General features: G+C 37.5%; 1 protein-coding gene across 1 annotated transcript in view; it reads right to left on the bottom strand.

The window, feature by feature from the left end:
• slc25a21 (solute carrier family 25 member 21) overlaps positions 1-15,883 on the bottom strand; it is a 132,226-nt gene that overhangs the window by 32,065 nt on the left and 84,278 nt on the right. Inside the window, exon 4 of the mRNA XM_017421471.3 lies at positions 3,390-3,473. Coding sequence (XP_017276960.1) covers positions 3,390-3,473 — 84 coding nt within the window. The remainder of the gene's footprint in view (positions 1-3,389; positions 3,474-15,883) is intronic.

The following is a 15,883-nucleotide window of genomic DNA, read 5'->3' as shown; positions in this document are numbered from 1 at the left end:
GAAGACAAAACATGTCAAAGCACATAAAACCTTTACATTACAAGAAAAAAAAAAAGAAAAAAAATGTTCAGCTTCACAGCACTTTTTTGAGGACATCCACAGGAAATATGACCCACCCAACATTTTATCATGTAAACAGTGAGTTTGCCTCATCTGCAAATATTTTCACTTTCCCAATACTGTCACCTTGACTATGTCACTAAAAAGGAACAAATCAGCAGAACTGCGACACGTGGCAGGATTCACAGAATAAAACGGCACAGGCTAAATATGTAGCCACAAGGCATTTAAACATTTAAAAATATTTGTATGGGAATTAGTTTATGAGATAAAATTCTAAATTTTACCTAGAAAATTTCTGAAGAAATGCTCATGGGTAGCTAGTGCCTATTGGAAATATTGGAAAAATTCCTGAATTGTAAGTGACTTCCCTTCTGTTTTCAAAAAAAAAACAACTAAACTCATATACAGTGGAAGTCAATGAGTGCTTGGCGGATATAGAAAGTTTGCAAATTTTGGGAAGGTTCACACAGCTCATTTTTTACATTGTGTGACATCATCACACTAAGGTGAACATCTGTAGTAAAATCTTCAAAAATCCCAAAAAACTTAAACTGTGCTTGTGTAAAAACCATTATAAATGCCAGGCTCTGCGACTCATGCGAAAGTGAGAAAACCCTGCAAATTTTGAAGATTCTATTGGGAATGCTGTTCACAATTTGTCACCAATAGTTGCAGAAAAGAAAAGGAAATCTGGCCTGTAAGAAAATTTTAAACCAAGCGTTTGTGAGTTTACACGGTTACACACTTAAAACAGCCACATTCTATTGTAGATTTTACATATATTTTGAACTTCACAGATTTCCTTCTGTTTCCTTAAATACAAATGTTCAAATATACCTTACTGCTATAACAAAGTGAATACCATAACTTTAGTTCTTGTCTCAAGTCTTCATTTTAATCACTGAGCAGAGGAAAACTAGAATTTCCTCATCAATTTAGTGTGAGGTCTGGTGTTAGCTGAGTGCTGCCATAAGTTGGGTGGGAATGTTTATTTTTAATAATAATTCTACAACAGCTGGGTTTAACATTAACGGTATAAATTGTAAGTGGTTTGGTCTGGATGCAGTCCCATTGTGCTAATGGATGGTGATTATAGACTCAGCAAAAATATACTGTAAAAAGATAATTGGCCGACAAGAAAGTGGATCTCTAGTTATTGGAGACTGTTTGACACATACCAGTGCTTTGCTCCGTGAACTCAAAGTCAGTTGACTCCATCCACGCTCCAACCCAAATTATTTTGATGATGTGATGTAATTTAGAAACAATTTTATTGTGTCCGGCTGCGCTCTGGAAAGTTTTATGGACCAACTTCCCCAAAAACCAACTCAAAAAATGTGTCAACAAAGGTGTTAAATGACAGAGTTATTGTGAGTGGGAGGGGGGTGTGAAGACAGCACAGCTACTATAGTGGGATAGCTGTGTCTGATAAACTCCAGCCAAATGAGGATTTCCAACTGTCACTAACCGCCCTCTCACCGCGTGCTCGCTCACACCTCACAGCAGATCAACTTTATATCCGCAGTAAAGCTGTCGACTCGCCGTAAACATAGCGAGTGGCAAACACTTTTTCCTCCACCTGCACTGTCTCACAGAGCTGTCACAAAGCAGGAGGAGGAGGAGGGAGCACAGCAGGATGACTGTCTTTAGTTAGTCTACTCTTATCCAGGGAGAACTGCAGAGAAGAGGAGCTTGCTGCATGATACTGTTTGAAGCCAACACACATATTAACCTTTGGAAGCAACCAAACTAACAAGACCTTCAGCTCTTCAACCAATCATTAGAATTACCATTAAATAATTTAGTGTGTTTCATAAAATTGTGACCAAAAACAGAGATTTTTACAAAGTGTTATTTTCTGCCATCGTAATTTTATGACCCAAAAGTACCTTTTTAGGGATGTTTGTTTTTAAAGCAGTAGCTATAAGATTTTTTTTGTTCCCAAACTACACTGACCAGTCTGACTTTATTAGTGAAAAGAAGACATTACAGTGGAAATTTTAACCCTGTGATAAAATTATTGTCTGAAGTCTGTAATAAAAATAACAGAACATAACAGCAATCTCAGCAGAACTCTCTTCATCATCACTGGATTGTTCCACATTGGTTGTCTCTTGGTCTGGATCATATTCTCTATCATCTTAAACTTGACGCTTTCTTCTTTATAGCATCTTTCATGTCAGGTTTCAGGCCTCTCTCTTCTCACAATACAAGATCTGATTGAGGGTCTCAGTAACAGGATATCTTTAGTCATTGAGCTGCCACAGAATGAGTTGTGAGCAAGGCCTCAAAAAACATTTTTTTATACTAAAGCTGACAGATAGGTTCTATATACAGTAGATATGATTGAGACAATGTTGCGATTGTTTGTAAAAATGTTAACAGGTGTGGTTCCCATGTGGGAAAGATTTTGTTAGAGAAAGATTCCTGCGGGTGCTGCTCTGGAAGCTTAAAAGGGGAGTGAGGTGTGTGTGAGTGTGTGTATGGGGACTTGTATTGCCTACATTGTGGGGACAATTTTTCTAACATATAATAACTTGTGAGGATCGACTGCTCCTTGTGGGGACCAAAGCCTGGTCCCCACGAGGAGAAATTATGTTTTTGGGTTAGGGGTTAGGTTTAGGACTAAGGTGTGAACTGAGTTTAGGTTTGGTTTAGGGTTAGCTATGTACTGGTAATAGTTAGGGTTAGTGTGGGGGTCAGGGTTAGGCTGTAGAAATGTATGGAACTCAATGGAAAGTCCCCGCAAAGATAGTGGGACAGACTTGTGAGTATGTGTGTGTGTGTGTGTGTCCACTAAAATACATACGCACCTGAGGGTGTGAGATAGAAATTATGCTGAATCTGCTGAAGCATGATTTTACACCTAATGTCTCACACACTCATTGGTAATTTTTGACCAGGAACACCAGGGTTGTAACAAAGTTGAATAAAACATCCCAAAATAAATGAGAATGATGCAGATTGAGTTGGTCTGTTCAGATGTGTACAAAGTCAGAAATCCTGCATAATCATTTCAAAAGAAATACCTGTTTTTTCCAGAATGAAAACATCTAAAATAGTCAAATTTGACAAGAACACAAAAGGATAATTAATTTTTTCTAGAACACAACATTCTTGCGGACATTTTAACTGTGTAATAATTATTTGAAAAAAATAATATTTGTTAACTAATTATGAAAAGTAATTAATGCCACTCTAAGGTCTCACTGGAAGAAAAACAGGGAAATGTTTAACATCCTGAAAAATGGTATGAGTAATTTAAGTTTATTTTGATAATTTGTTCTTTTTGTAGTAGTAGTCAAAAATGGTTGTTAATGACCTACCCTTCTTTACGGAAGATTGTCCTGAAGCAGTCTCCCAGACTCTTATAGCTGGTGGGGTCACCAGCTCCTCTTTGGATTTGGAACCTGAAACAACAACGTTTTTATTAAACCTCAACGTATTTCACCCAGCATTTTTTTTAAGCACAAATGTGCTTTTGTTTACTCAAACAACTTTGACATGTGTGGAAAAATACACTTAACAAAATGGATGTTATCAATTATGAGCTCTGTTTCCTCTTTATTTTCTTTCGTTTGCTTTTTTCCTGTTCGGCAAAACAAGAGTCTTCTAACACTAGGTCACGTCAGTACACGGGAAAACTTAAACATTTATTTAACCCAACTGATCCAATTAGCAACCCAACACCCCAGGATTGTGTTTTCTGCAGTGGGCTTATTGGCTGCTAACATGCCAGTAAGCCAGTCGTAAGAGGTGTTCAAATGCATGTACATTTTTAAAACAATGGGGATTGTTGGAGAGTTTTTTATGTTTGGCAAGTCTGCAGTCACTTACTTGATAAAATCTGGTGAGATGCATATTAATCTTTTACATATGAAAACAGTGTGACAGTAAATAAAAAAGAACAAATATCATGCCTCTATAATATATAAAAGGCCAACCATTCCTTAAAGGAATGCATATCACCCGCTGCATTTAATGCCAGAGTTGTAGAATAAGATAAACATAGCTTGAGAAATAGAGTTATAACTATTTTATTTAAAATAGAATAAGCTGACAGTATGAGTTGGGGATCAGTCTCAACTAACAAATAATCAAATTTTAGCTCAATATCTATAAAACTGACTGAATTATAAACATTTTTTTTGTTTGCTAAGATCACTTGGTTGTGGCGGCCATCTTAAGTCGGGTTGACTCCAAAAGCTATCAATTACAGATGTACACCCAATGATTTTTTTTTTTTAATCTGTTCAGTGATTCATGAGATATTTTGCTACACTCTTCATTTTAATCAAATGAAAACAGTCATGGGCCAAAACAAAGATTTGTTAAAAAAAAAAAAAATGTTGACTGTTGTGTGTCATGAGCTTTTAATGAATCTCAAAATTTTACCAAACAAAAAAGAAGCAACAGCAAGAAAAATGGTCCAAATGATCTTAAACTAGTTACACATTCAGTTAAAAGACTGATATAAATAAATAAATGAATGAATGAAATCAACATTAATGGGAACTTGGAATGTTACAAAATCTTTCTTTAAAAAAGGACGTCAGTGAGTCTGAGGGAAGAAAAAAAAGTGTTATGGGACAAGAGAAAGATTCCCTCCTCATATGGCTTCAACTGCCGGGTCAACAGGTCAGCAGTAAGTCGTCCATGCGGGTGCCTGATGGGGCCATAAAGAGCCCCCAGGTTCCAGTAGAGGGGTAGTTTAGTGGGGTGAGCGGCCTTTCATATCGCTAACACATTGACATCTTGGAGGGGCGTCCCTCAAATCCTATTTGGTGGATTCCCAAATAGCTTGTAACTGGTTCCTGAAAACCATTTAAAACAGCATAATAAATAGATGTCTGACACCATATTAAAGAGAGGAAGAAAAGAGCTCAAAGTTTGAGGGGATAGTGAAATAAAGGGTATGGGAAGGAGGGCAAAGAGCCAGAAGATTTAAGACTACTGGGACTTGTAAACAATGTCAAATCTGGCTTAATTAAAGTCATACGATTGTGGGGCCAAGCACAGAAGGCACCCTGTCCCCAGTCTCGCCCAAAATATTTTTTTTCTTTTGTTACTTCAACCCAAATCAGGCCTTAGAAAGTGAGGTTGGCAGGGCTGTGGTCCAGTTCCAGCCCCCTGACTCCACTTGTGACCCTGAGGTCAGCTCATTTCCTCGTGGCCCTCTCCTACCCTCCTATAAAAGCCAGGGACCAAACAGAAGGCCCAGGGAGTAGGAGATAATAGGGTGGAATAGAAGTACTTGTGGCAGCAGGGGAACTGTCAAGCCCCTGGCTAGGAAGCTTCTAATGTTACTTTTCACAGCAACAAACTGTGGAAAATAAGATGCAAAACCTCAGTCGATCCTGCCTAAATTTACAGACAAAAAGTTCTGCTTTCATTTAGAAAGATCTCAGTGAATATGAAGATATACTGCTTGGATGAAAAAAAGCAACATGTATGGTGTATGCCTCTGGTGGCTTCTCTTGGCCTTGGACACTGCCAGGCAGATCATAAACTCTGCAGACAAAAAGACTAAAGAAAATCCTCAGAGTATTTTCTTTAAAATCATACAGTATGAGGCATCTTCTTTAATCATTAGAGAAGGCAAATAGAGATACAATGTACTCAGAAGAGATGAGATGTGGACATTTATCAGGATACCCTACCACTACCACCTTTCCCCTTCATTCACATTTGACTCTCCCTGTATTTGAGCTTTACAGGCCCAGAGCTGCTCAGGTGAAGGTGAGGGTGAGGGTAGGTTGGAAACAAGACAAGCACACTGGGGGAAATAATCCAAAAGACCCCGTTCACAACTGACCTCCAGAGCCTATAAAAGTGCAAATGATAGGCAACCACAAAGAAGTCCAAAAGGTAAATCAGGGCAAAGTGGCAGGCTTTAGCCTAGTTTGTGTTTTTATGGATAGAAGTGCAGTGTTTGAGGGCATTCTGTGACCAGGTCAGCTCTGACTCTGATGGTAATGGGCTTGAACCTGTGGCCAACAAGATACGCTTCATCTTCAAGTAACTGTCATGTTGAGGTGATGTTTAGTAATGATTGTATTTAAAAATCTCTACAGGAAAGGGTAAAGGGCTATTAGTTCGAGCAAAAGAAAAAGGCATAAGGGCTTAACTTTTACAGTGGAAGGTCAGATTAAAAAAAACAACTTTTTTTTAGCATAATACGCTATATTAAATGACTAATATATGAGTGACAACTATCTACTTTAGAATATAAAATAAAGGTATATAAAAGACAACAATGGCAGCAAAAACCCAATCTTGTTTGTGGACTGACAATGACAATAACTTCTACTTTGTGTCACATAAGATAAGACAAGATGTCTTTATTGTCACTACAATGAATTTGCAGATGCTCATTACTGTAGTGCTACAGTGGTGTTAAAATGGTTGTTTTCAGAAAGTTGTGTGCCCACACAAAAACAGTAAAGTGATGTTTGAAGATTTGTTGTTCCTGTGTGGACGGGACCAAACTGTCTATTTGGGTCAGAAAAAGATCCTCCTTTTCTGCTTTGTCTTCTCTTGGAGCCAAAAGCTTTGACAAAAACAGAGAAATAAAAGAAGCACTAAAGAGAGGAATGAGAGTTGAGCAATTTCTTGTGTTAGATCTGAAGTGGGTAAGACAATCCAGAGGGTAACATAAAGGAGAAATCTATTTTTTTTACAACTACATTGTTAATTTTAATGAGCAGGGTCATAAAATAGTAAAAGTCCATTGCATTGGTACTTAAAGGTCAGAACCACTTTCCGGCCTAAATGATCCAACATGGCTATCTCACTGTTAGTGTAACCATTTGAGGTAACCAAAGTATGCTTTCTGGATTCATAACTTATGAATAACACAATTTATACCTTATGAACATGAAACATTAAACTAGTGAAATTTGGTGCATTTTTCTGTGAATCCTCACCTTCTCCAATAACAAAAAAAAATTGGACAGAAAATCCACACATAGATGAACTGAGTATATGACAGGAGGTAAATCAAGCTTACCAGGAGGCAGCCAATAAAAACAGAGCTCTGTAGCAAAATATATGAAAAAAGTCAAAGGGAGGAGATGTGAGCAGAGAGGAAGTGATAAACCACTGATGCTTTGAAATAACAGGCTGTCAGAGTCTGGTCAGACCAGACCAGGTAAACCAGTGTCTCATTGGGCTGCAACTGTTTAAGACTATTTGGCAACCCAAAAAAAAAAAAATAGGTGAATTTTCCATTGCAATCTCACTAAATTCTGAGTGTTTGTGGCCAAGTAACCAGCAAGCTATGCAACCATGTTTTGCACAGCCAAAGTTTTGGAAAATAAAATATTTTTGTGTGCATGACTTGCAAAACTGTATTCTAGGCCATGCACATGATTTTGTTTCCCACCTACATCCACATTTTAACCTCCTCAACTTGACTTGTACACATCTTAGAAGCTGCCGCTGAAAAGGCAAGGTGAATGATTATGTTTGAGCCAGTGTCTGTGTTACCAGAAAATCTCATGAACTACTGGATAAATTTTTTTGGCACCTGCAAAAGTAATTACTGTTTGTAGACCTAGAATTTTGCCATCATTATGCTAACTGACCTTAGCAATAACAAAAAAAGCTATAACCCAATCAATTTCCCATATATTGACATAGTATCAGTAGCTGAGACTAATCCACAACACATTATCCAAGTGCTAAGAGATAACAAGATTGTTGTTAAAAAATCTTGCAATTAACTATTTAGTGTAAACTCTGTTTGTGGATTGGCAAAATATCTCATGAAAAACTGGACAGAATTTAGTGAAACATTCAGAATGTATTTATTGGCTGTACATCTACAACTGATTACCTTTTGGAGCCAATCTAATTCAAGATGACTGCCACAGCCAAGTGACCTTACAAAACACAAAAATGGCTATAGTTTTGACAAATCTACAGATATTGAGCTAAAATTTGATGTTGTAAGTGAGAGTCATTCACAACATACACAGTGTGTGAATGGGTGAATGATTGTAGATAAAGTGCTATACAAGTGCAAGCCATTTATCATTTACTCTGAATGTGACATCTCCCAATGTTGCATTAGATCGGAAGTAATGTTATTTTCAAGAGCCTTTAATTTTCACAATTATTAATCTACATCAGCATTGTTAGATCTGGACATTCTGGATCTGGCAGTGTCCAGGTCTTTGGAACACTCTATGTAATGTGAATAATGACCATTAGGTTACTTCAGCTACTGATACAGCTACAACACATAGTTAAATGTGTTTGGACTCTCTCACATCAATAGAACAAACTCCACTGTTTCCCTGTGCGATGGGACCAATTACCTTTTTCAGATATCTTTTTGTACATTATGACCCATAGGAAGAAGATGCATAAATCAGCATAAAGAAAATCTAGAAATCACTGAAAATTTTATTTATTTTGAGAAATAAAAACTGGCTGATTAAAGAAGAACAAATCAAGATTGAAAAGAAAAAAAATATATTTCAATAGGTCTCAGTAACTTTCCTTGACCAAATGCTTTAAAGTTGTCTGTAAACACAGTTCACTGTACCATCCACTAATGCTGCTTAAAGCTCTATCATGTAGAGAAGAATCCAGATGTGAACACCATCCAGAAACACTGCTGTCTTCTCTGGACCAAAGCTCATTTAAAATGGACTGAGGGAAAGAGAACTGATCTGTGGTCAGAGGAATCAAAACTTGAATTTCTTTTTGGAAACCAAAGACACCACATCCTCCATACTAAAGAGGAGAGGGAGCATCCAGCCTGTTATCAGCACACAGTTCAAAGGCCTCTCTGATGGTATGGGTGTGCATTAATGCCTATAGCATGGTCAGCTTACACATCTAAAAAGGCACTATAATGCAGAACGGAATGTACAGGTTGTAGAAAACCATGTGCTCCCATCGATATGACATCTTTTTAGGGAAGATCTTGTATATTTCAGGAACACAATGCTAAACCACATCCTGCATCCATTTCAATAGCATGGCTTCATAGTAGGAGAGTCCCAGTGCTGAACTAAACTGCATGCAGTCTCACCAACTGACAATATTTGATGCATCATAAAATGAAAAACCCACTAAAGAAGACTCAGGACAGCTAGATTCCTACATCAGCCAAGAATCGGACAACATTCCCTCCAAAACCTCCAGCAGATGGTCTCCTCACTTCCTAGATGTTTACGGACTGATGTTAAAAGGAGAGGATGCTTCACAGTGGGAAACATGGCTCCATCCCAATTGCTTTTTTAGAAGTGTTGCTGCCATGAAATCTAAAATTACCTTTTTAAAAAAATGATACAATTTCTCACTTTTAACATTTGACATGTTTACTATGTTTAATTGTGAATAAAATATGGGTTTATGGGATTTGCAAATCATTGCATTCTGTTTTTATTATCATTTTACACAGTGTCCCAACATTTTCTTTACTGGGGTTGTAATTCAATAATGAAACAAAATTACAAATTCATGAATTAATTCTTGATGATAACAGCCAAAATGAGGTAAAATGACTAGTTCAACTGTCTACACTAAGCTACCACTTTGATGTTCGGAGGCTCCTCTGACAGCAGGTCACAACTGGTTCTAACACTCCACTCTCCAGACAGAAGCAAACTGCTCTGCATGTTTCCAAGGAGAAACCTGAGATGCGGTAATAATTCACTGCAATGTCTTCTTTCAAACTTGGCTCAGAACTTTGTTGTAGGTGTCAACAGGCACACAAAAGTAAAAAAAACAAGTCAGGGAACATTTATTGTGGTCAAAAATCAAGTCATGTCTTAGCTGTGTTAAGATATTTACAAACACTTACGTACCTTGATAACATGGATGACTGATAAAACCTATTTCAACTAACACAGGTAAAAATGTTATGTAAAAATAGATTGTTATTACCCACCGCCAAAGATGATAGTTTGTGTGAGCATGTGTGTTTATTTGTCTGTAACGTTAGCTAAATTTCTCATGAACCCCGATTTGAACACATGGATAAACATCTACAACTGATTACCTTTGAGTCATTCCAAATCAAGATGGCCACAACAACTAAGCAACTTTAGAAAACACGAAACTGACTTATAACTTATTAATTATAAAGCTACAAGCTAAAAAATTGTGTATTCGTAGCTGAGAAACATTCCTAGGACATACACAGAGCGGGAACTGATCAAACAAGATTTGCTTTCAGAACTTTGTAATTAACTGCTCAAGTCTACTCTGCTGGTCTGTTAGCAAAATATCAGTTATTTTCAATGTTTGACTGAAATGGCTAAAACTGTCATTTCTCAACAAAAAAATATCTTAGTCTAAACCTCTGGAATAAAAGACCTTTAACTGATTTAATTGTTTTATTGATCTAAAATGTAAATGCCATCAGTGAGAAAAGATAACTACTCTCTGAAACTGCAAAACCATTCCAAGTATAGTTGTATCAGAGCAACTCCTATTTTTGTCGTCTTAGAAAAAGCCTCCAAGTTGGAAAAGTGGTGCTGGAATTAACATATAAGACAGAGACGTTCATGTGTGAGTTTTGAGATGGAGGCAGCAGGGGGTCAGAATTGTGGTTGAAGCACAGTCAGGGTCTAAGTAAAATCAAACGTTTGTACTCTGTAATTAGAGTACTGGAATGTACCAGAATGAAAAGCCCCTCAATGACCATGATTACAGGTGATCTGTAATTCCACTGACATGCTGATCTGTTCTATATGCATACCTCTGTCTAAAACTACATTACCTGTCTCTGTGTTAATCCATTTGGGACTGTTGTCCCACATCTGTGAGTAACTACACCAACATCTGTCACAACATTAAAAGTAATGACTTAGAGTTTTAAAGTTTATGTTGCTGGCATCTGTCTTTATTAGATACTTAGCAATATAACACAATGATAAATAGGTAAAGTTGTTTTCCATTACAAGGCTCTTCCAGAGATGATCCATTCTAATAATCTTTTGGTAAATTTAGATGTTTCAGTTTTAGCGAAAGTCAGAACAAGGGTCATTATTGTTTAAAACTCCATTTGAACTTAGTGAAGCCAAACCTTAATGACTATTTTGTTCTTTATTTTGATCTCCACATTTTGAAACATCTAGATGTGCCATAAAAAGATGGACCTCTCAAAGAATCGCAGGTATGCTGCATGTTAGCATTACAAATTGGCTGAGTGTAATTTTTTCTATTAGTCGTCAACACACTGGGTGAACAATGCAAATTTTCACACTCTAAGGCAAATTAAAGCACTTTTTGATCACCAATGGACAATAATGTTTTACCTGTGCCCATGCATGTGTGTTTGTTGGCAAAATATCTTATAAATCATAGTACAAGTTTTATTTAAAACTATGGAAAAGTAGTCATTGAATGTACATCCACAATTGATTAACTTTTGGAGTCCACCCAATTCAAGATGGCTGCCACAGCCAACTCATCTTAAAAATTAGAAAATGGATATAACACAGTCATTTTTATAGATAATAACCTAACATTTGGTGTAGCAGTTCCTGGGACTAATCTCCATAACCCATTCTGAGCACTAACAGATTGCGCAAGATCTTTATTTATAATTTTGCCATGAACTATTTGGAGACAGCTGTTTGTTTTCAGAACAGACGGAAAGTTGTCAGCCTGTAATTCCAAAATGGTTGACTTTATCAGAGCAACAGAGATGTCCTCATTAAGTAGCCTTTGTTCATCTTGTTTATACAAACCAAACTAACAAATAAGTTGAAACTGACTTGCTGCTGTCTGATACTCACCACTGGCACATACAGCATACATTATCATCATAGGACATTTTGCATACCTTCAACAATAGAACTATACATGTTAAAAATTTCACTCAGGCTTAAAAACATGCAAAGCACAGATTCCCGTGACTGCTTGTAAACACAACAGTAAAACTTGGCTCCTCCTCTCTAACTCTGGCAGCAGCTGTGTTCAGTGGTGCCATCAGAACTCCGAGCAGGCTGTACAATAAAGGTATTAAACAGAGCTTGAAATTAGAGAACAATTGAAAATATATCTCTCTGCACTGTCAGGATATTAGTGCACATAATAAAAGTCATTTGCATAATCACTTGATGACAAATACTAATATGACCAAATTTTGACAACATTGTTACTGAATTAAAATCAATCAGTCCTCTCTTCTCTGTGGTTTATGTTCTACATCAACAAAACCTAAAATAGTTTTTTTTTTTTGTTTTTTTCATAGTTATATTTTCTTATGGCTAACAAATGTTTTAAATGTGCAGTTATTTGAACATTTTGAAATTGTGGGTTGCATGTAGAAAAAAAAGGAATCAACAGACTTTAAAAAAACATACATCACACAAAACTATTTGTGTCTTATAAATTATGTTTACTTCTGAAAGGGTTTTCTGGACAGTAACTGATGACCAAAATTTTATCAAAGGCTGCAGTCAGGGAAAACTGTGGAAAAACTGAAAAGGTATTTCATTTTCCAATTTTGAGAGATGTAAATCAATTCCAGTTTAATGAATCTATTAAAAATTGTGAGTTTTACAGTATATTTTTATAAGTCAGTTATGAATATGTACAAAAAAATGTACTTATAAAAACATCCCTTTAAACATTTTCATTTGTACACGCAACTTTAATACATATTAAAACCAAAGAGATGTGGCTACAGTTTGTCAAAGGTATGTCAAATGTAGTCGATCACTAAAAACAGTGTAAAACCAAAACGCTAACTCATAACAAATACATATTTAACCAGCGCTAACAAACAAGACTCAATGTTGAATTGGTGCATGTTTTTAAACGAATGTTGCAGAACAAAATTAGGAACAGGACAACTTTAAAAACCACAGTGTTTCACTGTATCAGATGTCTCAAACTCACACATCAATGTGAAACTGTGGGTACCTTCATTGCAGGTTTAGAGGCGCATTAACAGTCCTTCTTTCCAGCTCTTTACTTAACAAAGAGGATAGCAATTCCCAATATAAATTCTGTCTTAAAAGATCCTGTAAATAGCGTTAATTTCTAACTAACCAGGTAAATGTGGTGGGCAACTAAATTGTGAGTCAAACATTTAAAGCAATAAAAAAAGTTGAATCAGATTTATTTTTTTTTTTAAATAAAGACTTGAATTTTACTTCACTGCCACCACTCCAACCTCCTTGTCTGTACTTTTTAAATTGTTCTTAAGAAAATACTCCAAAATTAGGTAGCTTCCCTGCACCTTTGGGTGAGGGGACGGGCTCTGACTGTTGTTTGTGCCTATGCACCATACTGCAGTTCAGAGTACCCAGCCTTCTTGGAGTCCTTAATGAGGTTGCTGGATGGTGTTATAGCTGGGGATTCTATCATTCTGCTGGGGGACTTCAATGCCCATGTGGGTAATGACCGTGTAACCTGGAGGGGCATGATTAGGAAGAACAGCCACTCTGATCTGAACCTGAGTGGTGTTCTGTTGTTGGACTTCTGTGCTAGCCGCAGTTTGTCCATAACAAACACCGTGTTTGAACATAAGGGTGCCTGTAAGTGCATGTGGCACCAGGACACCCTAGGCCGCAGATTGATGATAGACTTTGTAGTCGTGTCATCTGATCTGAGGCCATACGTTTTGGACACTCAAGTTGGATTCCTGCCGTGTAAGTTGGATCACTGACTAAATTCTCTCAAAATTGTATATTCTGGGTTTGAGAATGAGGTGCTGCCTCAAGTGGAGGGGTTGAAGTATCTCAGGGTCTTGTTCACATGTGAGAAAAAAATAGAATGTGAGATTTACAGACGGTATCGGTGCAGATTCCACAGTATTGTGTACTCTGTACCAGTTCGTTGTGATGAAAAGGGAGCTGAGCTGTAAGGCACAACGCTGTGTTTACAGGATTACATATGAAAGTGGTCTGGGTCTGATTTGTGAGAAAAAAAAAAGAAAAAAAAAGATATAGCTCACATATGGGCAAGAAATAATAGGAATTGGGCCACTTTTGACTGCAGTGTGAACATAGCCTAATATAGGACTGAATGAAAATTATATACAGTGTTATATAGGTATTTATGAACAGTAGGTTACCAGGGTAGTTTGATAATAGACAATTCATATCTTGCTAAAATCTCTTTGGCGAGATGACTTAACAGGCCTGTTTTCTGTAAATAAAACACTGAGGAAACATTCAAGAGAACATGACTCAAAACTAAAAGGGATCAAATTTAATCCTGTCAAATATGCTACTCTGTTCATAAAAAATCTGCTGTTTCATGAAATTGACTCACAACTTGCCCATTCTCATGCACTGAAGCAACTCTCTGACTATGGATGCATATCACATGTGTTTGTCTTAACACTTGCGAGTAAAGTCTTGCCCTGAAGTCTCACATTGCCAGGAGGGATTAGGAGCCAGTTTGACTACTGACCTGCTTGTTTCTTTACAAGAAAAGATCAGCTATCAGGCTGTTGCTGCTTTGTGCCCTGCTGTTTCAGGGTTGTGTTAGGGATTCTTCCTTAAGTGCACTGGGGTTCACCAAGCAGCTGGGGGCAAACTGAGAAGGAGAGAGGTGGAGGTGAAGCCTTTCAGACACATTTTCTTCTTCTTCAAAAAAAGGGATGTCATTGGTCAAGAAATGGAGGTAGGACTACAATAGACACTGAAAAGAGCAAGAGCCAGTACCAGGTTTTTCCAATCAGGTTTGAAACAGGCTACTGGCAAGCTTAGTGGTTAACAATGACAGTCATGTCATACAAGACAATCTCGAGAATTGCACAATTTAGTACAGATCCCTTCAAACATATGTCCAACTGGGGATTAAAACAAAACATTTTATAATCGCTCAAAAAACTAAGGATTCAAAAAATAAAAACCCCAGCAGGGTAAACAATGGATTCTACATACTATTTATGTTAAAAACAGCGATTCATAAGCTGAGGTAGTTGGCGATAAACTGAAACAAATACTTAAAAAAAACTGTTTAGTGGGAGGAGTTAGAGCTGGAGGAAGTCTGGAAAAGAGAAATAAAGAAGGACAGAGACAGAAAGTGTGATGCAGTAGCAGAGGCAAAAAAGTTACGGTTCAGTCAAGAATTATTGGAAGAAATACACTCCTGCGGCTCACATGACACATCATATCACGTGCAAACTGTGGAAACTGGAAGGTATTCTCACAGATGCAGACATGAGAAAGGAGTGGCCTCCCTGTCTGTGAGGAAGCATAAAGGTTGATGGAAAGCTGCTTTTAGATGCGAGTATGTTTGCGCATGCATGTTTGTAAGGGCGGAGCCCTGTGTAACAGGATCTCAACATGAAGGGAAATGCAGGCTCTCTGCAATGCTCTAATGAGAAGTGGACTCTGATCAGAGTCAGATGGGGCGCCTCAAGCACACAGCCCCCTGCAGAAAGTGCCGCCCGACACCCTTTGTTACCTCCAAGTGAGCTGAGACCAGCCCATGAACCATGTAACTAGGTGGTTTCCAGGTTAATGAAAAGCTGTAACTGCGATCCCACTGTCTCCCTAAGCCAAACTGACGACTGCCATCCCAAAACCGTACAACCCCCATCTTCACCCCTACATTCCCGCTCCTACCTTTTAAAGGAGGGGGCAACAAGTCAGGGTTAATTAACTGTTTACTTTGTGTGAAGTACGCTGCATTTAATTCTTGAGTTGACAATTATTCAAGATGACTTGCAGTGGCACAAATATTTCATTATCGTAGTATTTGGACAAGAAACTATCAGCAAACAGGAACTGTCAACCCAGTCTAGACTCACAGTTCCTCCTCAACATGTTTTGAACATTTTATTATCGCCTGCTCCCAAAAGCCGAATATTATGTTGTTGCCTGTGTGTGTTCAT

The sequence above is a fragment of the Kryptolebias marmoratus genome, linkage group LG10, assembly GCF_001649575.2.
Source record: "Kryptolebias marmoratus isolate JLee-2015 linkage group LG10, ASM164957v2, whole genome shotgun sequence".
Lineage (NCBI taxonomy): Eukaryota > Metazoa > Chordata > Actinopteri > Cyprinodontiformes > Rivulidae > Kryptolebias > Kryptolebias marmoratus.
The sequence above is the reverse complement of the archived record's forward strand: the minus strand, read 5'-3'. Positions and strand labels throughout refer to the sequence as shown.